Source organism: Pipistrellus kuhlii, unplaced genomic scaffold, assembly GCF_014108245.1.
Source record: "Pipistrellus kuhlii isolate mPipKuh1 unplaced genomic scaffold, mPipKuh1.p scaffold_m20_p_20, whole genome shotgun sequence".
Lineage (NCBI taxonomy): Eukaryota > Metazoa > Chordata > Mammalia > Chiroptera > Vespertilionidae > Pipistrellus > Pipistrellus kuhlii.
In genome coordinates this window covers 16,760,165-16,782,143 of record NW_023425516.1, presented here as the reverse complement: position 1 = coordinate 16,782,143, position 21,979 = coordinate 16,760,165, and the positions used below count along the sequence as shown (strand labels likewise).

At 51.8% G+C, this 21,979-nt stretch overlaps 1 protein-coding gene across 3 annotated transcripts; it reads left to right on the top strand.

The window, feature by feature from the left end:
* The first annotated feature begins 4,605 nt into the window (after positions 1-4,605).
* Positions 4,606-20,508, top strand: DAO (D-amino acid oxidase). 3 transcript variants are annotated; one of them, XM_036448753.2, is made up of 11 exons: positions 4,606-4,805; positions 9,626-9,828; positions 10,836-10,950; positions 11,468-11,544; positions 12,196-12,261; positions 13,555-13,609; positions 15,082-15,186; positions 16,311-16,393; positions 16,905-17,022; positions 17,685-17,783; positions 19,203-20,508. In XM_036448753.2, the coding sequence occupies exons 2-11, from the start codon at positions 9,635-9,637 to the stop codon at positions 19,332-19,334; spliced, it is 1,044 nt and encodes a 347-aa protein (XP_036304646.1). In that variant the 5' UTR covers positions 4,606-4,805; positions 9,626-9,634; the 3' UTR covers positions 19,335-20,508. The 3 variants fall into 3 exon arrangements, with proteins under 3 accessions (XP_036304646.1, XP_045441596.1, XP_045441597.1); XM_045585640.1 differs by lacking the exon at positions 4,606-4,805 and adding an exon at positions 4,884-4,954; XM_045585641.1 differs by lacking the exon at positions 4,606-4,805 and adding an exon at positions 5,535-5,555.
* Positions 20,509-21,979: the final 1,471 nt, after the last annotated feature.

Here is a 21,979-nt window from a genome sequence, read left to right as displayed (position 1 = left end):
CAAGCAAAAGACAGAGTTTCTTCCAGTACAGCCTAGAGGGGGGGAAAGGAAGCGGGAATAGAGTCAAACCGTGTAAGCCATCAGTATAATATATGCAAAATGCATTATATTTAAATGAATTAATATTGGTAAAGTTCTCAGAACAAGCCAGGCACAGATTCAAATAAATGAAATAGGATATCCAGTCGTAAAAAAGGGCTTGAGAGCTCTGACTGGTTTGGCTCAGTGGATAGAGCGTCAGCCTATGGACTGAAAGGTCCCAGATTCGATTCAGATCAAGGGCATGTACCTTGGTTGCAGGCACATCCCTAGTAGGGGGTGTGCAGGAGGCAGCTGATCGATGTTTCTAACTCTCTTTCCCTCTTTCTTCCTCTTTGTAAAAACTTAATAAAATTTATTTTTTAAAAAGGGTGCGGGGGCTTGAGAGCCCTAAATGGTTTGCTCAGGCAGGGGTCCTCAAACTTTTTAAAGTGATCACGGTCCCTCAGAGAGCTGGAGGGCCAGACTATATGAACTACTAATTCCTACTGTAACACCTCGGCTGCGCTCACTGCCCAAAAAACCTGGCGGGCCGGATCAGACTCCTCTGCGGGCCGCATGTGGCCCGCGGGCCGTAGTTTGAAGACGCCTGGTTCAGGTTTGGTTCCTGTCAAGATCAGGCTCCATCCCTGGGGCCTGTGAGAGAGGCAACCAATGATGTGTCTCTCTCACATCCATGTTTCTCGCTGTCTCTCCCTTCTCCTCCGTCTACAAATCAATAGAAAACTATATCCTCAGGTGAGAATGAACAAACGGTGGAGAAAAGCAGGCTAAGGCGAGAGGGTGAGGAGGGGGCCGTTTAGGCGAGTGGCCAGGGAACCTCTGGGCCAGGTGACATTGCAGCAGAGGGGTCACACGACGCCCCCACCAGGTTGAGGTCAAGACCCTGGAATCTGCCAGCTTCAAACTGGCCCTCAGAGTTAGAAATTAGGGCAGGCACTTCCTTGGCCTGAGGGCTTACTTCCTTCTTTTGTGAAGGGGAACTCCTGTGCCTAAAGGGTTGGCTGGAGCCTTATTTCATGGCTTGGTTAGGAGCTTGCTGGGACCTGTGAAGGTGACCTTATTTGGAAGCAGGGTCCCTGCAGATGTCATCATGGAGTTGAGATGAGGTCATTAGAGCGGGCCCCAGTCCAATATGACTATGTCCTCACCAAAAGGGGGAGTTTGGACGCAAAGACGGAGACACAGGGTCATCACCATTGGAGGTTGGAGCCTCGCTGTCAACCATCCAGGGAACAGCCTAGATTGCCAGCAGCAAACCCTACAAACCGGGAGGGAAGCCTAGGCCTCCGAAGGAACCAGCTCCGGCCTCCAGATCTGGGAGGCGACCCATTTGTGTGGTCTGAGCCACCCAGTCTGTAGTTCTTTCCTAACGCAGCTCCAGGAAACAGATACACCTAAATATTCAACTCCATGCAGACATGGAGGCTCTGAGCAGAGGTAGGACTTGAACCCAGGCCAACCTGACCTCGGAGCCCATGTCCAGGTTCCTGGTCTTTCTTGCCCGGGAGGTGACAGTTCGAACATGGCCCCGTGTTCAGGGAATGGTGTGTGGGACGTGAAGCCTTGGTCCGAGGCATCCAGATGTCACCGGTATCCAGGGCTCCTGTGAAGGCCTCTCTCTGGACAGGTGGATGGGTCCCAGCAAACCCATAGGCCATGGGCAAACTGTGGCTCGCGAGCCACATACGGCTCTTTGGCCCCTTGAGTGTTCTAACTCCACTTCTTCAAAATAGACTCGCCCACGCCAAAAAACAACTTCTGCTCACGGGCCACGAAGTTTCAATCACACTGTACGGGCGCGCCCGCACACGGTATTTTGTGGAAGAGCCACACTCAAGGGGCCAAAGAGCCCCATGTGGCTCTAGAGCCGCTGTATGCCGACCTTAGGCACAGTGATTCCATTTCTTAGGACTTGATCCCAAGGACATACCTTAGACACGTGTGCCCAGGGTCACAGCCAGGATACTTGTGAAGCATCCATCTTACATAAAAACTGCTGTTTGACATTTTAACCCTGCTATTTGGCTTCTGTAAATGCTTGTTTGCTTAAATAATAAGAAAAATAAGACTACTCCCACTTCGGAGAGGCCATTAAACCTTCCCCGGACGAAGTTATCAGTCCTTGCACCAGGCCAGGCCTTTGGTTGAGGTCTCAAGGCCCCAGCACATAGGGGCTCTCTAAGAACTTGCAAAGGGGGCCGGAAACACCCCATATTTGGGAGACGAAAAAGATAAAACATATAAATAGAGAAAGATTCTCCATGTTGGGGTCCAGAATTTGAGAAACATTTTCCTCTGGACCCGCGCGCAATAAATGTAACTCCATCTCTCTAAGTATTGCTTGCTTCTTCTCCGGGTTTTCTGTTACACCTGTTTGTATTGAATAATATTGAAAACGTTGCCAAGACAGTCTCTCCAGGGTCTGCCTTTAAAAACTTGTGATACCCAAATTCACTGGTCCTGTGTGAGTGGACCACTCGTTATTAGTCGAGTGGAAATGCGTTCAGAACAGACCATATTGATACAGGAACTGGGAGCCGAAACAGCACGTATGACGTGATCCCATTTTTGGCATAGAAAGCGGTGTGTTTAGGAGTATTTGCCCCAAATGTGAATTGGCCCCTCTTTCCCGGTGGCGGGATTGGTTACAGGGGATTCGTACTTTCTGCTATCTATCTCCTGTTTTGTATAAGTTACAGAGGTTATGATTATGTCAGTACTCAGAAAAGGTATAATAAAGCTAATTTTGTCTGAGAGAGTGTGTGTGGGGACTAGGGTTAACTTGTTATTCTGTAACTTCACGTGGCTCCCACAGAGTTCTGCCTCCTCCTACTAAACGATCCTTTTGCCCTGGCCTGAGTGTATTTCAGAGCTTCTAGGAGGCCACGTTGGTTATTAATCAGCCAGTAGGCCAGAGAAATCCTTGATCCCGAACATACCAGCCTAATAAGCAAAACAAACAAAAAATGCTTCCAAAGGTTGGTTCTTTGGGGCCTGCTAGCATGATCAGTGACATTTGGACTTCAGAACAGTTTCTCAAGGACCTTGCAATCAACCCACCGAGTGAGCCATACACCCTTTGGGACTTAGGGCACCTCCCTTCCTCTCTTTGGGCCTCAGTTTACTCAGCTGTAAAATGGGCACATCCATCCAGTTCAGTGTTTCTCAGCTTTTTCTTTTCCTTTAAAAAAAAAAAAAAATCTCATGCCCTCTTCTGATAAAGATTTTTAAAATAGCACACCTCCCCTGGGGGAACATCTTAATCCAATAGCCAAGAATATTCTGTGGAACATTACTTTCTGTGCTTTATGTCATGAAAACAATAGGTGTCTCTGCATCTCATTTTCCAAAAATTAAGTAACAATACTGCGTATGCTTTTTACATAGAACACAGGACTCTCTGAAACCCACAGCCCACACCCAGCCCTACCGTGTGGGAAGTCCCTGTGTGGTCCCTGAGACCCTTCACTGTTCCCTCTCAGTGAAGCCCTCAGTGTGGTGGCCTGTTGCTCCAGCTCTGGGTACAGACTGCCTGTGTGGGGGGTCACCAGATAAAATACAGGGTGCCTTCTCCTCCCCACCCCATTGATTTTTAGAGAAAATGGGAGAGAGTGGGAGAGAGACAGAAAGAGAGAGAAACATTGATGTGCGAGACACATCAATTGGTTGCCTCCCATGCTTGCCCCGAACCTGCAACCCGGGTACGTGCCCTTGACTGGAATCGAACCCGGAACCCTTCAGTTCGAGGGCTGAGCGTCATCTTTATCTTTTTATCTGATGGTGCTGAAGGCTGGTGCTTCAAAACTGTCCGGAATGATGCCCCGCCGAGGGCTGGCTGGTGTTTCTCTCTGAGCCTCAGTCTCCCCATCCGTCCAGTGAGGTGCCTGGTGGGCTCCGGGCTTTAGTAATCAGAGCTCCAGGTCTGGCTCTGCAGAGGAGGGACCTGGAGCCTTGCGGCTGGTGTCCCTGGGATACCGAGCAAAGAGCCACGTCTCCTCATGGTCTCTTCCTGGCCTTACCCTACGGTGACCAGACGTCCCGCTTGTGGAGGGACAGCCCCGGTTTTTTAACAAGTTGTCCCGCGTCCCGCGGCGTTTTTAAAAAGTCTCCATTTTTGACTTTTTGAAAACGCCGCGGGACGCGGGACAAATTGTTAAAAATCGGGACTGTCCCGCCAAAAGCGGGACGTCTGGTCACCTTACTTACCCACCTCTCGTCCCAGAATGGCACCGGGCTGGACCGGGGAGCTCTGTCCAGTCCCTCTGTCCTCCCCTCCGCTGCTGCCAAGAGGATCCCCCCTGCCACCCCCTGCAGGCCAGGAAGCCACCCTCCCTCCCCCGGGGTGGCAGCAGAAAGAGAGGAGAACGAGGATCGCCTCCAGCTGGCCCGGGAGACAGGCCTGCCTGTGCCCATCAGCCCTCCAAGAACCCCCGCCCCGCCCCCTCCCTTCCTCCGAGGGCTGGGCACCGGGGCCTGGGATCAGCCAGAAAAGTCAGGCAGCTTTTCAGGGACAGGGAGTGAGGGGAGAGGAGGGGAGGGGAGGGGAGGTCTCCCCCGCTGGCCCGGCCCGGCCCCTGCCAGCAGCGCAGTGCCAAGCCGTGCCCTGTCTATAACTCCGGACTTTGACCCTGCGCTCCAGTCCCGGCTGGCGGGCAGAGGGCTGAGGACGGGACGGACACCCCAGAATCAGGAGCCTCCCCTCGGGAGACAGGACCCTGCACCCTCAGCAGCGGCCGCGTTTCTCCGGAAGTTTGGCACACCAGGTGAGTGGGTTTTTGTTTTTGTTTTTTGTTTGTTGTTTGTTTTTGGGTGAGAGGAACAGTAGAACTCACGTTCTCCCGGAGTCCACAGAGACGGCTCCACTTTAGAGCCTGAGGCAGGGGACAGCCTTGTCGTGGGGCAGGGACGTCAGGTAAAAGCACCTTCGCCTTTCTAAGCCTCAGTTTCCCCATCTGGGAGATGGGATCCTCACCCGCCTCGTACAGGGTTGAGCTGAGGATTCAAACCGGTGGTTCATGTAAAGTGCTTAGCACAGAACCGGGCGCGCAGCAAGCACTCCATCCACGGTCATTACTCTTTGGGGGGCGAGGAGCTGGCAGCCTGGCTGTCCAGCGTTGATCAAACCTGTTCCGTTTTTAAATATAAACTCTGAAAACACCCATTTCCCTAGAAGTAGCCCTGGAGCCCAACTTGGAGGCGCGAATCATGTTCATTCAAATCCACCTACCCCCCACTCCCCTCCCCACCACTTGCTGAATTTTTTTCAGGACAATCTTTCCTATTCTTTGCTGAGCTCCGTGGCCATCCAAGGCAGGCGCTGTCTCAAGCTACTTTCTAGGGAAAAGGGAGAGTGTAGGCGAAGAAACACGGGACCAGCAGAGTGTCTGTACTGCAGGCTGCTCGGTGCAGAAGGCGCAGGTCTGAACGCTGGCCCACCCTGGCTGGGCGGCCGTGGGAGAGTGGCCTTCTCTCCCTGCACTGCGGTTTCACTTCCGTAGAACCTTCCAGAGCAGGTGAGAGGATTAAGTGAGAGGATGTCTGTCGTGCATCTACCTGTGTCTGGCAAGCGGCCGGTGACCAAAATGGCTGCCTTTCTGCTCCGTCCCTAAATAGACGTTATAATTAGTCACACACACACAAAGCTACTGTAATCAGGGTCCCATTTGATTCACTTACTTTGTTAAGATAGTTGATTTAGGACAGACGTGTTCCCTCTTCCCTTCTAGGCCTGTCACCAGCACACTAAACATTCCTGCAATTGTTGTATTGATGTGGGTTTGTTTTGGTTTTTTTCTCCTCTCCCCCCACCCCTCAATGTGGGAGATTGAAACATTGGGGTTTCTCTCCACCTGTTTGACCTTCAGATTTTTTCACGTGTGGGTCAGGCTGGCCTGGGCCCCGCTTCTTACCAGAGCCTGTCGGAGGCTCAGTTGCTTCCTCTGTAAAATGGGCATAAGGATAATCCCAAGGGTGCGAAGAGGGTTATAAAGTAGATAGTGCATGTGCAGTGCTCAGCATAATCCTAGGAGTGGAATCTAGCAGCTGCTGCCATTGCTGTTTCTCTCCACATTGTAGTTCTTTCCTGGGTGTGACCTGTGCCTGCTTTCACGGCGTCTTTTTACCCCAAGACCCTACAACTCTCTTTTTTTGTTTTTTGTTTATACCCGAGAATGTGTTTGTAATGGTTTTTGAGAGAGGGAGAGGGAGAGAGAAACATTGATGCGAGAGAGAAACTTCCATAGGTGTGCCCCGACTGGGGATTGAGCCTTCCACCTGGGTATGTGTCCTGACCGGGAATCAAACCTGCGACCTACATGGGATGCTGCTCCAACCGAGCCACGCTGGCGAAGGCCCACAGATCTGCTCCCACCAAGGTGTGGCTTCAGCTGCCTCTCTCCTCTTCCTCCAGCCTCAGTTTCCCCATCTGCAGGAGGACCTCTTGCTCCCCTTTGGGATTTTACACTCGGCAGAACCTGAGCCCCTCGCTGGGACTCATCCCTTTGCCCTGCCAGCTGGTACCGGAAGTTACTCTGGGACCCACCCCCCGCCCCCCGCCCTCCTGCTCCTCTCTTGGACGTGTGACACCACACCTCCCCGGAGGCTGAGTTTGTTATCCGAAATGCCACGTGCCTCCTGTTCGAAGCCCCTTTCTCCCTGCCCAGAAACCTTTTAAGAGTTTTCAACTCTCTTCTCTCATCTCACATACTTCTATTCTATAAGCAGCTCCTTCTCCCCCCCCCCCCCCCCCCCCCCCCCCAGTTACTCACTGGTTTTCTGGGTGACATGAGAATGAGAAAAACTTGGGCCCTAGAAAAAGCAGAACTGGGATTCCAGTCTCTCTCTCTCCCCCCCACCACCTCCCCTTACCTCCCACCCCCGGCCGGCTTCTTCCAACCCTTGCTGTGACTTCTAATAACCTTGCTCTCTCCCAGCCTCAGTTGCCTCATCTGTGAACTGTGGACAAGGATAATCACTGGTTTAACGTATGAGCTGCTCCTCTGAGAACTTCATTCATTCATTCATTCATTCATTCATTCGTGAGTCCTTGCTACGGGCCAGGTCCTGTGCGAGGCCATGGGGACAGAGCAGTGGACAAAAGTCCCCCTCTCTCCTGGAGCTGATATTCCAGTGGAGAGACCATTGGCAGGGAGCTGGGTTTTATGGAAGGGGAAACTGAGGCTGTGACAATGAGCACCTTGCTCCTCCCGGTTTGCCACGGGACCCTCCTGGTGTTAACATGCAGACCCCACATCTCGGGGGGGCGGGGGGGGAGGCTGGCCACCCTTGCTCAGTCAGGTGACGTGACTTGTCCAGGCTCACACGGTGGGTCCGAGCCAGAGCCAGATGGGAAGTTGGGTGTGTCTGACCCTGCCACTTCCCCATGCCGTGCCCCCTCACGGATTCTTTGTGGGGAATTTGGACAATACAGAAAAGCCCTCCATCCCTGCCTTCGTATTGTTAATGTGCAAAGGTGCTCCACTCTCTGGAGGTTATTATGCAAAGACAAGTCGGAAGGCCCAGAGAGGGGAAGTCACTTAGCCAAGGTCACACAGCGAGGCGGAAGCGAAGCTAGGTCTGACCTTCCCTTCTTCCTCTCCCCTCCTCCACACCCAGTGTCCTCTCTTTTGTCATTTCCAAAGGGCTGGGGGACCGGAGGAGGGAGCTGTGCATTGAGGGCCTCCTCGTGCCAGGCGCTGTACCAGGAACTGTTGGCATGCTGCTCATTTAATCCTCCAGACCAGGTCCCTCCTGTTTTATCGAGGAGGAACGTGCAGGAGGAAGCTAGGGGTCTCCGGGAGGATGCGAGTCTTTTGTTTTGGCGTTTTTGCCTTCCACTTGCGGCTGAAATCCTCACTGAGCACGGTTTTGGTGTCCCGGAGCTGTTTCCTCTTTTACAAAACTAGGCCGAACTGAGAATGGCCTGCCGGTCAGGGCCGCAGGCAGGCGGGGAGCCAAGGCCTGTGGGAGGAGAGTTGTGAGTAAAGAGGAGGGAAAGTTGAATTTGGCCCTTTTGGGCACAAATGTCCCCTTGTTCTGCCTTAGCGGGAGCCAGTAGAATATTTCCCTGCTGTGCAGGGGCCTAACCAGCCTCAAGGTCAAAAGCTTCTAGGCCTTTCTAATTCCTGAGAGCCCAGGCAGCCCTGCACTCAAGGCAGGTCGTGAGGAGGTGCGCCGAAGGACCTGAGTTCTGAGGCCAGCTCTTTGCTGAGCGGATGCAGCGCATTCGCTTACAGCTGCACCCACTAGCGGCCAGCCTGGCACACAGTAGGTGTGCAAAAAGTCCGTGGGCGTTTACTTGAAATGAAATCCCAGCAGCACTCCTTCCTGGCTCTGTTACTCTCTCTGAGCCTCAGTTTCCTCATGTGGAAAGTGGAGCCAGTAACACGAGGCCCTACTTCACAAGAATGCTGGCAGAGTTTCAGGAAATGATGGGAGGTGCTTAGCACTGAGGCTAAACGTTTTACCTGTGCCATCTTGGTAAATCTTCCTTCTACCCTCCGAGGCACAAGTTCATGTCCCCATTTTCCAGAAGAGGACATTGAGGCTTGGGATGCGTCTTGCCCAAGGTCAATGGCCAGTAGGCAGCAGAGCTGAGATTTGAGATTTGAAGCCAGAGCCCATTGTTCTAACCATTAGACTCCCAAGCCTAGAGCTAGCCAGGTACTTTGCCTACGCCCTTTAAAATATGGTTTTGTTTTGCCGAAACCGGTTTGGCTCAGTGGTGGAGCGTTGGCCTGCGGACTGAAAGGTCCCAGGTTCGATTCCTGTCAAGGGCATGTACCTTGGTTGCGGGCACATCCCCGGTGGGGGTGTGCAAGAGGCGGCTGGTCGATGCTTCTCTCTCATCGACGTTTCTAACTCTCTATCCCTCTCTCTTTCTCTCTGTAAAAAAATCAATAAAAAAAAATATATATATATATATATATAAAATATGGTTTTGTTTTTATTTCAGAGAGAGGAAGGGAGAGGTAGAGAGGGACAGGAACATTAATGATGAAAATCACGAATCAGCTGCCTCCTGCACACCCCACACGGGGGATGGAGCCCGTCACTTGGGCATGTGCCCTAACTGGGTATTAAATCTTGCCCTACTGTTTCATGGGCAACCACTGAGCCACACCCACCGGGGTTAGGCCCTTTGAATGTTCCCAGGTGACATGGTGCTCTTGGGGAGGCTTCCCACAGAAAGCGGTGTCACTCACCCGCTGTGTGACCTTGGGCTTCACCTCTCCATGCCTGCTTTTCTCTTCATCAGGGTCATGGCGAGGACTGAGGGTTAAAAGGGCCTGGCAGTGTCCACCACTTGCTAAGCCTCCAGTGGGTGGTGGTGATGGTGGTGATGGTGATGGTGATGGAGATGGTGGTGATGGTGATGGTGATGGAGATGGAGAAGGAGATGGTGATGGCGATGGTGATGGTGATGGTGATGGAGATGGAGATGGTGGTGATGATGGTGATGGTGATGGAGATGGAGAAGGAGATGGCGATGGCGATGGTGATGGTGATGGAGATGATGGAGATGGAGATGGAGATGATGGTGATGATGGTGATGATGGCACGCCTCCACCCTTCCATCCTGCAGGCTGGCACCATGCGCGTGGTGGTGATCGGCGCGGGCGTCATCGGGCTGTCCACCGCCCTCTGCGTCCACGAGCGCTACCACTCGGTCCTGCAGCCTCTGGACTTGGAGGTCTACGCAGACCGCTTCACCCCGCTCACCAACACTGACGTGGCTGCCGGCCTGTGGCAGCCCTACCTCTCCGACCGCGGCAACCAACAGGAGGCGTGAGTGAGGGACCCCGCGCGTGGCCGGGCGGGCAGAGGGAGGAGCTGGGTCTGCAGAGGGGATGCCCGTTACGGAGGCTGTGGCCTGGCACGATGTGAAGAAAATAATGCACAGGAAGCCCCTTCCAGGTGCTAGACAGATGCTACCCTGGATCTCAGCAGTAACAGAAGTGACATGTGCCAGGCCGGCGGAGGCTCTGTCTCCATTCCTCCCCTAAACCAGGTGGCTGTCGATGCCAGATGAGTCGGTAAATCAGGAATACTTCTAAGGGAGTCGGTCAATGCTCAGGTTTAGCCAAGACATTGCAAAGGTCATGAGGTCAGTCTTGAAACTCCCCCCCCCCCCTCTGATTCAGCCAAGGAAGCCTCAGATGACTAGCAGCTCAAGCAGACGTTGGATTCTCCCCACAAATTCCAAACCCGTGTCCCTGATCAGTGGGTGACAATTCAGGGACCAGGCTCCTTTCCAGCTCGTGGCTCTGTTCATTCTCCTCCGTGGCTTCCAACGTGGCCCTTCTCATGGGCCAGCACCTGGACAAGGAGCATAGCATGGAGACTCCATGTGCACAGTTTCTGGGGTCTTTGGGCTAGAAGGCAGTCACGTGGTCATGCCTAGCTGCAAAGGAGTCTGGGAAATGTAGCTGAGCCGCGAGCCCAGGGAGAAGAGGAAGCATTTGGGAGTGCAAGAGGAAGCTTGAACCGTGTGGCTCACAGTCTCCGAAAGCAGGTCAAAGCCTCCATTTAAGCGTGGCAGCTACGTGATCCTAAGTGGGAGGTCGGTTCCGGAAGGCTGTGAGGGAGCATCGTCTGTTTCCCTCTTCTCTGTTCCATCGATGCGGACATATTGGAAAGCGTGGGGAAGGGGAAGACCCAAAGGCATGTGGGGTGCTGCAGGAGTGGGACAACCTCCTCGCCAGCCTGACCACAGCCCTGTGCAAGCTGGCCCCTCAGGGCTGTCTCATCCAGCTCTGGGTATGACGTGATGGGACTCTGGGGGACCCTTCCAGGCATTGGAACCGGCAGACCTTCGACTACCTCCTGAGCCACGTCCATTCTCCCAATGCTGCGAGCATGGGCCTGGCCCCGATCTCAGGCTACAACCTCTTCCACGAAGCTGTTCCGGTGAGTGAGGAGCTCTTGACCGTGCGGCCGAGTCTTGATCCCAGGCCAGTGGGGAGGACTTTGGGTCTGGAAGGTGACAGTTTCCTGTGTCCAAAACAAGTTTACTGTAAATCCTATTTCTGGCTTTTAAAATGATCCCGCCCCCTCACCCCCCGTGTTGCTACCCTGTTTCCCCGAAAATAAGACAGTGTCTTATATTAATTTTTTCTCCCAAAGTTGCACTAGGTCTTATTTTCAGGGTATGTCTTATCTTTCCGTGCGCTAGGTCTTATTTTCGGAGGATGTCTTATTTTCGGGGAAACATGGCATTAAATTGAGACCCAAGAGTCTTCTGACAAACAGAGAGGAGTAGCGCTTCGTCGCGTTCGCCAGTGGTGGGCACTTGGTGCTGAGGCCAAACTATGTCCTGTGACCCTGGAGGTGGTCCCCGGGCTTTTCATCAAGATGGACTAAAACACTCATCATGGTGCACACTTCTAAAGCACCTACTGTGTGCCCTCCTCTCCTTCTTCTGCAGGACCCTTCCTGGAAGGACATAGTTCTGGGATTTCGGAAGCTGACCCCCAGGGAGCTGGACATGTTCCCCGATTACAGGTAAGGTTCCTGTCATGGGCAAAGGGACTGAGGCCCCATAATTCAGACAGACCAGACCAGAAGGCAGAAGATGGAGTCACCAAAGTTCCTGTCCCATCCTACGCTTAGAGCCCCTCGTACTTGGTCCCCTGGTGCTCTGTTCAGCTCCTTCCGAGAAGAAACCCACCCAAACTGGGCCGTGGGTTAAGGAGGTAGAAGTCATGGAACCACAGATCCCAAGGCCAGGTGCTCCGTATCCCTTTAAAGAGGCTATGTTCCTTCCTAAGGTCACTCAGCCAAACGTCCTAAATGGGATTCCAATCCAGCCTGTGGGACTCCAAACCCCCTATTCTTTTCCCTACAGCCCAGTGTCTTTGTGGTCCTCTCCTCGCCCCACCCAATGCTTGAATCCCCTCTACAAATGTACATCCAGTCTCCACTTGCACATCCCTATGTCAGGGATGGCTTTGCATAACATAAAAAATTTCCTGGCATTGAGCTAAAAGCCACTTCCCACTTGAATTTCTCCCAGTGGTCCTGTCTTGACCCTTGGGCCCACACCACCACCACCTCCCTCCCCCTATCCCCCCAAAAAACAACACTGCTCCCATCTCCATTTGATAGCCTTCTGATTCTGATCCTTTATCCCTCCTTTGCCTGCTGTGACTCTAGCTATGGCTGGTTCAACACGAGCCTGACTCTGGAGGGGAGGAGGTACCTGCAGTGGCTGACTGAAAGGTGAGATGTTCAACGTTAGCTTCAGCGAAACACCTCCCAGGGGCCCGGGCTGTCGTAGATGATTGTTCATGGTATTCGTCTTTGGATCGGCCAACCCCAAATGTTAACATTTAGGTATGGTGGGCGTTAACCATTGGGCAGTGGTTCCCATGTCTAGTTGGGCAACAGAACCACCTGAGCAACTCTTTCCATTGATGTTTATTAGCGACCTCACTAAAACCCATAATGTTTGTGTAGTAGCTTTAAATGGATTCTCTTGAGTTTGACAGGCCTATTTACATCATCTACAAAACATAAGTTGCCTTTTATTTTTATCCCTCACCTCTTTTTTTTCTTCTTGTCTAACTGTGATGGCCAGTACCTCCAGAACAATGTTAAATAATACAGGTGACGGTGGAAGTTCCTGTCTTGTTCCTGATGCTGATAGGAATCTTGAAGTGTTCTACATTAGCTTGAGAGAGACATTGGTATTTACATTCACGTGCCTTCATATTAAGAAAGATTCCATATATTCCCTACATTTCACTATTTCATTATGATGTTGAAAACTCTAGAATAGATGGTGGCTTTTATCAGGTGACCTGGGGAGTTTTTCAAAACATAGGTTTCAGGGCCCTGCTTCATATCTACAGAATCAAAACCTCTGGGATGGGGCTCAGAAATTTATATTTTAGGAAGTTTCCTGGGTGATTCTAATGATCAGCCAGGTTTACGAACCATTGTGCTAAAACCCGGTTCTTTCTCCTAACCTTGGAACACTTAATGATTCCTGTCTAGGCTCTTCCTGGGACAAATGCTCCAAGTGTTTCTCCCTTGAGGAAACTGTGTAGATAAAATAGTCCCGAGGTTATGCTTCAGCCTTTATATGGTTTATTTCTTGTTCTGTTGATGTTTCTACTATATTTCTAACAGTGACAAATATTTTTCAGCTGGGACATTTAGAGGGCGGGGTGAGCATCTCCAACCCACCTCCCTCCTCATGCTCTGCTTCTGACAAAGGGGTGCATTGGTCCAACCCTGTCCCCCTCCAGCCTGTCATTGACTCACAGTGTGACCTTCAGTAAGGCCCTCCTCCCATCTCCATCTGCCCCATGAGGAGCTTGGACCGTCTCAAGTTTTCCAAGGGACATTTCACGGCCCCCTGGGGAACCGACTGGTTTGGCTATCCAGCCGTTTTCTCAAGGAGCACCCATGGGACAGAGGGTCTTTGGGGTGTGTCCCCCACGCCGTCCTTATGGAAAAGTAGGAGACCAGGTTGAGTAATGAGCTTTTCCGTGTGTCTGATCATCCCAGGTTAACCGAGAGGGGAGTGAGGTTTTTCCAGCAGAAGGTGGAGTCTTTTGAGGAGGTGAGCTGCATGGCTGGCCGGGGCTGGGTGTGGGAGGGAGGAGAAGGGGGCGGGCCTTTGCTTCCTGTTGCTGAGTTGAGGGCCCCCTCCTCAGAATTCCAGGATCCCTCGGAGGCCCATCCCAGACTCCAAACGTCTGTCAATCCCAGAAGGCCTCGGGCATTTGCCTTGATATCGGTGGCAGAAGCTGAGGGACTGGGGCACAATGGCGGCCACAAAGGGTTGATCTCTATGAAAGCCTCAGAGAGCTGGCTGCTTCTTCCCAGTATCAGCTGCTCCCCACTCCCACGTTCTAGACACTTGGGTTGCCTCCTGCGGACGTCTGGGTTGATGCTTCTGCACAGTCACGGCCCCAGCTGACTCAGCGCCCAAGTAACACCACCACCAGTCACCATGACAGGAGCAGCTAGCATCAGGCGCTGGCCTGGCCCCAGGAGCTTTGTTCTGTGACTTCACTCCCTCCTGGCAGCTAGGGTAGTGCTTGGCTCGGGGAAGGCGCTCAGTACCCGCAGCTACGAGCATTCTATCGTTAGCATTGCTCTGCGCCCAGCCCTGATGGGCACTTGGAAGATACAGCTGACTCAGACGCAGCCCTCATTCCCAGAGAGATGACAGTCCAGGGTAGCAAACACTGGCTCATGAACAGTAACAGCGCCCTGTGGTGTGCATGCCCCAAAACTAAGCTCTGAGGGGCATCAGGGGGCAGGGCTGGGTGCCCATCAGGCTCCATCCTGAACTTACTGAGTATCCCATCCATGCCCAGCACTAGGGATTCCAACGTGCCTCCTTCAGGTGTCTTGGCATAAGAGAAGGCAAGAGAATGAAAGGAAAAGGAGTTAGAAAGAACCCTAATCGGTTTGGGTCAGTGGATAGAGCGTCGGCCTATGGACTCAAGGGTCCCAGGTTCGATTCTAGTCAAGGGCATGTACCTTGGTTGTGGGCACATCCCCAGTAGGAGGTGTGCAGGAGGCAGCTGGTGGATGTTTCTCTCTCATTGATGTTTCTAACTCTCTCACCCTCTCCCTTCCTCTCTGTAAAAAACAAATCAATTATATATATATATATATATATATATATATATATATGTTAATGGGGGGTCACAAAGAGGAAGAGAACTAGCTCTGCTTGCTTACTGACTTCTGGAAGGTTCCAGAAAGGTTCCCCCTTTTCCACAGTACATCTTTCTAAGCATTTTTACACCCAGAGCCACACTGGATCCTCGCCGTGGCCTGTGAATGTGCATTGCCAGCCCCTTTTATTGCTAAAGCAGCTGAGCCTAGAGCAGGTAACGGGACATTTCAGAGGCCACACGGCAGGTCCAGGTCAAGGGCAGAGCACACATTAGGAGTTAGGCCCAGGAATTCCTCCCTGGGCCTCTGCCTGAGAGCTCTGAGGTAAAAGGAGGGGGGGGCAGGGGGCACCAGGATCCTTACCCTCTTCCACCCTAAACCTGCCCTGTTGGTTGCTGCCAGGTGGCAAGAGGAGGCGCCGATGTGATCATCAACTGCACTGGCGTGTGGGCCGGGGCGCTGCAGCCGGACCCGCTGCTGCAGCCGGGCCGCGGGCAGATCATTAAGGTGAGTGTGCAGGTGAGGGATGGGACCTCCGGCTTCTGTTGCTAGGAAGATGGTAGCTGCCTGCTTATTTCACCTCCAAACATCTGTCAGAGGAATCACATGTGGAAGAAGCAAGAAAGACCAATGCAATACGACTCTCCCAAATGTTCTCTTTTGAGATTTCTTCTTAATAGCAAAGCATGTGTGTTTATATGTACACTGAGTGGCCAGATTATTATGATCTCTGAATGTGTGTGTGTGTGTGTGTGTGTGTGTGTGTATGTGGTATGTGTGTGTATATATTATATATATATATTAGAGGTCTGGTGCATGAATTTGTGCATGGGTACGGTACGGCCAACCTGGCCATACTTGGCCGACCTGCCTCCTGGTCAAACTCCTGATCGAGGGGCCAATTTGCATATTAGTCTTTTATTATTTAGGATATACACTGAGTGGCCAGATGATTATGCATTCAGAGATCATCATAATCTGGCCACTCAGTGTATATGCTTGTGCATATGTGGGAGCTGCTTATACGTGCGAGCGTGCCTATTATTATAACGGAAAGAGGACTTGGTTGTTCCCATCACTGAATCTTTACCACAACCCTTTGAGATGGGGGTCTATTGTATCACCATCGCCCTCTCACAGATGGGGAAACTGAGGCACGGCGGAATTAAGGAAATGCACAATTCCACGCAGCAGTAAGTGGTGGAGCTGGGATTAGAATCCAGGCAGCCTGGATTAAGAGCCTGGGTCTGAGCATCAGTCCACACCACCTCTCAGGGAGTACGTGTGTATGTGTGTGAGGCATGCCTATTTGTGTGTATTCATAGGTATGTAGGTGTGTGGGGATGGCATGTGTGTTCCTGATATGGGTGTGTGTGTGTGTGTGTGTGTGTCTGCACATGTGTGCTGGGCTTCTCTGTGGATATGTGGGTGAAAGTATGCGATGCTTCAGGGATCAGGTGGGCTCTCAGTCGGGGTGCTTTTCCCGCAAGCACAGGCAGCTGGGTGCAGACGGTGGCAGGGGGTCCCGGGAAGTGCCCGCTCTTATCAGAGCACGTGGTCTTGGAGGGGAGCAGGGCGGGGGCCCGCCGATCCCTCTCCCCTGAGGAGATGTCTCCGTCCTCCATCCACAGGTGGATGCTCCTTGGATAAAGCACTTTGTCATCACCCATGACCTGGACAGAGGCATCTACAAGTCCCCGTACATCATCCCAGGGTAAAACGCTGGCATTGTGGGCGGGAGAGGGGCCCTCTCTGTGCCCTCCTTACGCTCCTGCTGCCTGCCCCAGGCCCTTTCAGCTTTATTCTTCAAATATTTTTTTTAAGTGTGGTTGAGTCAGTAAATGCCTGGGAGAGGGCAATAGAGATGGAAACACCAACCACTAAGCCATGCCATGCTTGGACATGCTTTTGGATGAGCATGATGCTAGAGACAATCAATAAAAAATATTTTTTAAATCTATTCTCTTAGCAATTTTCAAGTATATTGTTAACCATGGTCGCCACGCTGTACACATGAAGAGATGCTAACAACGGTGATGGTGGAAGTGGTGGTTGATGGTGATGACAATGGCAGTGGCCATGGTGTTGGTGGTATTGAGAGCAGGGATGTTGATGGTAGGAGTGAGTTAGGTAGAGATGGTGGTAAGGGTTAGCATGGTGATGACCCCCACTCATCTCAAAGGTTTTGATTCCCTTCCTCCTTGGCCCTCCTTACTTCTCTGTAGGATCCAGGCAGTGACTCTCGGAGGCATCTTCCAGCTGGGGAACTGGAGCGAGGTGAACAACAGTGAGGACCACAACACCATCTGGGAGGGCTGCTGCCGACTGGAGCCCACCCTGAAGGTAAGGGGGAGAGGTATGCAGTCCCTGCACCCGGCTCCGATCAGGAGGACAGGTGAGGAGGGGAAGATTCCACCACAGGGTCACTGGGCGAGTTAATTCCAGCAAGGGTCTGTGGTATGAATACACCCGAATTTGATCATGTCCAGGGAAGTCCTACTATGGGCTGATGGAACCAGTATGTCCATGACTAAGACTTACTCTCTGTTGAGGTGACATCCTCAAAACACCTTATTCAGTGTTCATGAGGAGCAGATGTATTTGGTGCAGAAATTTCAGTGTTCACAGGATGCCACCATCTCGCCTGTTAGTAGCAATGACAACACTGACGGTGATGAGGGTGTGACGAGCAGGTGGAGGTAGTGGTTGGTATTGATGGTGAGGAAAATGCTGAGGATGGTAAGAAGGATGGTGATGAGGTGGCGACTGTTGACAATATCATGGTGGATAAAGATGGAGAAGCTGATAGAAGTGGGGGTAACGAGTGATAGCAATGATGTGGGCGACTGCCAAAGGTGGTGATGATGGCAGTGGGGATGAATAAGACAGACAGGGATGGTGTTCAAGGTGGTGGTAATGACAAACGTGAACTCTCTATCCCCTAAAAATGGCAGCGGGGAAAAAATAATAATCCAGAGATGAATTACTAACACTTTTCTTTTCAGGATGCCAAAATCGTTACTGAATTGACTGGCTTCCGGCCAGTACGGCCCCAGATTCGGCTAGAAAGAGAACAGCTTTGCTTCGGATCTTCAGACACAGAGGTATGCTTTCAATGCCATCCCACCCCTAAGAGGGCTCTTGGCAGTGCCGGCTAATGTCCCCTCCTCTGTAAATGAGGCTCAGGGATGGGAAAGGACCCGCTCAAGGTTGCACAGAGGGCAGCACCTTGGTTTGCTGGAACCTGTGGTCAAGCAGAAGGAAATGGGCACCTTGTTGAACATCCGCTTTATGCCCATGACACGAACGACCTTAGGGAATCTCTCCTACGGCTCTTTGAAGTGGGGAATGTCCCCCCTGTGCTTCAGGAGAGCAAACAGGGGCTCCAAGAGGTGGAGTTGATGGCCTACATCTGACCACTGGTGAGGGACAGGCTTGGGGTGTGATCTGAATGGGACTCCAGCCCCTTTTCCCAGGTTCCATTTGTAGCTGCTCCGTTGTCTTTCTGGGGGTCCCTTCTCATGTCCTCTCTCCTAGGGCTTATTGAAATGACGGGAGGTGCTGTCCTGGGCTGAAGGCCCGGACCTGAGTGAGTGGGGATTGGGCTCCCATCAGGAAAGCAATCTTTCCCATCGAGGTCACATGTCCCTCCTTGTCCTGTGGATGTGTGTTCAATCGGGAGAGTCTCGCATGGAGCTTTTAAGTCCCAGCTAACGGTTTTAGCTTTGGAAAGGGCCCCAAGGTCTTGCCTCTGTCTCCAGGATGAATAAGCATGTTCCCCAGACCCCACTCCTAGGGTGCCGCCAGTTTTCTTTCCTCCCCAGGTGGATAGAAGAATCATCTAGTAACACAGGGGGTCAGCAATCCGGGGCAGGGTGGGAACGAGGGAGGTGATTTAGAGAACTTCAAACCATTTTATGTGTGTGTGTGTTTTTGGGGTGGGGGTGTAGGGGTTGGAGGGGATCTCTGACCTCAAGTTCTAGATGATTCTGCAGTTCCTGTGCTGAGAGTATAAAGCAGGTCCATCTCCTAAGTAAAAGAGGAGTTCAGGCCGTGGTCAGCAAACTGCAGCTCGTGAGCCACATGCTGCCTTTTGGCCCCTTGAGTGTGGCTCTTCCACAAAATACTCGCCTGAGCGAGTCTATGTTGAAGAAGTGGCATTAGAAGAAGTTTACGTTTAAAAAATGTGGCTCTCAAAAGAAATTTCAGTCGTTGTCCTGTTGATATTTAGCTCTTAAAAGAAATTTCAGTTGTTGTCCTGTTGATATTTGGCTCTCAAAAGAAATTTCAGTCGTTGTCCTGTTGATATTTGGCTCTGTAGACTCAAGAGTTTGCCGACCACTGGGCTAGGATGTCAACCTCCAGTTCCCCAAACAATTCCCTTACTGCTGTTCCAGGAGACCCCTCCCTCCCGCCAGGGTGCCGAGGAGAGTTTCCATGTCCTCTGGCTTTGCCCAGGACTCTTCAGAAAGTTCCTGAATCTTTCCGGGCAGACCAGGCCACCTCCTCTCTTCCTCTCCCAGGTCATCCACAACTACGGCCACGGAGGCTACGGGCTCACCATCCACTGGGGCTGTGCCCTGGAGGCGGCCAAGCTCTTCGGCCAAGTCTTGGAAGAAAGGAAGTTGCTCAGGATGCCACCATCTCACCTATGAAGGTGCCAATGATCACCACCCCACCCAACCCCCCCCAAGGACTTCCCACTTTCCTCAGCCAACTAATCAATGTGCTTCTCTCTAAGTCATCACTTACCCCCCATCCCACCCCTGGCTCCTGGGCACAAGAAGCACGAGGTGAAGGTCAATTCCTGGAGGTGAGTCCAGCCCCATCTGGGCACTCTTTAACCTTTCTCTCTCTCTGGGGCTGGCCTTGCTAAGGCTTACTCCATGAGTCCTCAGAAGAAAGAAACTCTCAGGAAGTCCAAGAGGCGAGCAGGAAAATGAGGCAGTTGAGGTAACGTCAACTCGATGACAAGTTGCATTAACATATTAAAGAGGAAAAAACATATGAAAGGTTCTGAAAAGTCCTGCAGCAAAGACCCATATCTGATGTTGTGTCTTCCTGAACCTATGGAAACCTTTTGCCCAGCCCTAAGGCCACAGAACAAACCTGGGGAAATGCTGTAACAGATTTCACAGGAAGTTATACGTCGAACTGGAATACAGAGGAGGCAGAGGAGATGAGGCATGAAGCTACCAACATACGATGCCTGTTTCACATCCAGGATTCCAGATGGCATCAACCACCCACTGAGTGGCCCCAGGAGCACCATGTAAATCCTTGAGAAGGGGCCCCGGGAAGGATCATCCCACAAGGAACCCCTTCCCAGAGACTAAACTCACCAAGCACACTCCTTGCTTGCTCAGCATCTCTCTGCCTTCTGGCTGGTACCTTCTGAGATGGCAAACAGGCTTCCAGATGTTTCTGAAAGCCTTTCATGAGCCTAGGAGCCACTCTGGTTTGCCTCTCTTGACCCAATCTTCCCAACCCATCTTCATTGGTCCACGATTATAACGAACCCTAAACTGGACCAATCGGCTTCCTCCCCGGAGGAGTTGGAAGTGGGACACTGGACAGCTGAGTCAGATATGTTTGCAGAGCCGAGCCACGGTGCGTGGAAGCCATGAGCAGGGTAGGCATAGGCAGCGACCACGAGGAGGCACTTGCTGAGGCTGCAAATGGGCGGCCCCTGCACCAAACGCTGGCCTGCGGTGGATTCTATTGGGCTCACACGTCATTGAAAAATGTTTGCCCCGACGTGCTAAAATTTGGAGATTTGACATAAAAATCCAGACTCCTGTCTTGAAAACTGGGAGATCCCATCATACACCCAAAAGAAAAAAATAATAAAACCAGGTACGACTGAGTAGTGGCCGCCCCTTTTCTCCTTGCTCTGTGCTGTCCTTCCCTCTTCCTGTGCTTCTTCATATGAAGTAACCCAAGTCCAATTGCTATTCCTTGCCATTAAAACAGCCTTGATGGGCCGAAACCGGTGTGGCTCAGTGGATAGAGCATCAGCCTGCGGACTCAAGGGTCCCAGGTTCGATTCCGGTCAAGGGCATGTACCTTGGTTGCAGGCACATCCCCAATGGGGAGTGTGCAGGAGGCAGCTGATTGGTATTTCTCTCTCTCATCGATGTTTCTAACTCTCTATCCCTCTCTCTTCCTCTCTGTAAAAAAAATCAATAAAATATATTTTAAAAAACCACACACAAAACATCCTTCATGGGAACTCTGTGGCAAGGCTCCTCTCCCTTACCCCTCATCCCACCATCTTCCTTCTTCCACGCTAACAGAATCCCAATTCTGTTTCAAGAAGATCCTGTGGGAAATAGGTCTTTTTCCTCCTGAGACCTCGGGAAGAATTCATGCTGGAATGGGCATGGGACCCAGGTCTGATCAATGCAAAGCAATGATAAATCTGTTGGAGCGCTTCCTTTTTAACCAAAAGCAACAGACCCGTTTGAAGGAAACCCTTTGGTGGCTGTTCCTTCCCAGCTCTACTCCTCCTTTGAAAACCAATATGATGCCCGGGCCCGCGGGAGTCCCCCCGTGACCAGGAGGCTGCGAATGGCCAACATGCAGACGAGAGCAGGGGAGAAATGCAAAAAGAAGTCAGGTCTTGGATGACACGGTTGAGCTGCTAGGCCTTTCCTAGAACGACTCTCGGCTTGTTGCTGAATGAACAAGGACTATCTTAATGGTCGAAGCTACCATTGACTGGCTTTCCAGCTGCTTGCCGCTCAAGGTCGCCAGTCTTTTGATGTCTGCTTAGTGGTAACTAAGGGAGTCTCTTCATCTCGCCCTTCAAGGCTCCTCTGTTGCTTAATATTACTTAAAAATAAAGGCTGCCCGTAGTCACGTCAACAAGTCCATCCCTAAGAGAGTCTTTCATCCCGTTGCCAACGCCGCCAGGGTCGTGGATGGGTTCCTGAGACTATGAAGTAAGGGGCAGAAATTACGCAGCCCCAGCTACACTGAACGTCCTAGGCCATTTTCTGAAATCTTTCCTAACACGAGGAACAGATGACATTCCCATTAACGGGAACAGGAGCTTTCAGATAGTTCAAAAGTAGATGCAAACGTCCTCTGCAAGAGGCTTGGGCAACTTTGGTGGCAGCTCGTGTGTCGTTCAGGAATATTGATTTGTTTTTGTTTTTTTGGAAAGGGCAAGGGATTTACAATAGAAGGCAAAAAATTTTTTCACTTGCATTTTCTCCAGAAGAGAAAGCTCTCAATCGCAGGTCCTCTCGACTCCGGCCCCTGGAAAACACTTCTGCCCACCCAGCACTCCTTCCCC